This window comes from Merops nubicus, unplaced genomic scaffold, assembly GCF_000691845.1.
Source record: "Merops nubicus isolate BGI_N331 unplaced genomic scaffold, ASM69184v1 scaffold1939, whole genome shotgun sequence".
NCBI lineage: Eukaryota > Metazoa > Chordata > Aves > Coraciiformes > Meropidae > Merops > Merops nubicus.
In genome coordinates, this window is record NW_008631446.1 from 1 (window position 1) to 348 (window position 348).

The 348-nt window shown below is 62.9% G+C and overlaps 1 protein-coding gene across 1 annotated transcript in view; it reads right to left on the bottom strand.

Moving 5' to 3' along the window:
* Positions 1-8: 8 nt before the first annotated feature.
* DAG1 (dystroglycan 1 (dystrophin-associated glycoprotein 1)) overlaps positions 9-348 on the bottom strand; it is a gene marked incomplete at its 3' end in the record, with an annotated part of 16,509 nt that continues 16,169 nt past the window's right edge. The window contains 1 exon segment of the mRNA XM_008947540.1: positions 9-348. This exon segment is cut by the window's right edge and continues 5 nt beyond it. Within this exon segment, the coding sequence (XP_008945788.1) occupies positions 9-348 (340 nt within the window).

The window sequence follows — 348 nt, forward strand, 5'->3', positions numbered from 1 at the left end:
ATGGGGGCGGTGAAGGGGGGGGGCGGTTGGTAGGGCGGCGCATTGGGATCCTCGTCCCGCAGCGGCGTGTACTCTCCGATGGTGTCCTGGTTGAGCGGTGTGGTCTCTGGCATGCTCTGGTTGGGGTATTCTGGGGGAGGCAGCGGGGCTTTCTCCTCCTGGAGGATGAGGGGCATGCTGGAGGACGGTGGGGGCTTGGAGTCGTCCAGCTCATCGGCAAAGATGATGGGCACGCCCTTCTTGATGAAGGTGGCTTGGTCTTCAATGGTCAGCTTCCCTTTCCTCTTCTTGCGGTAGCAGATCATGGCGATGATGCCGGCCACGAGGAGGATGGCGGGCACCACCACG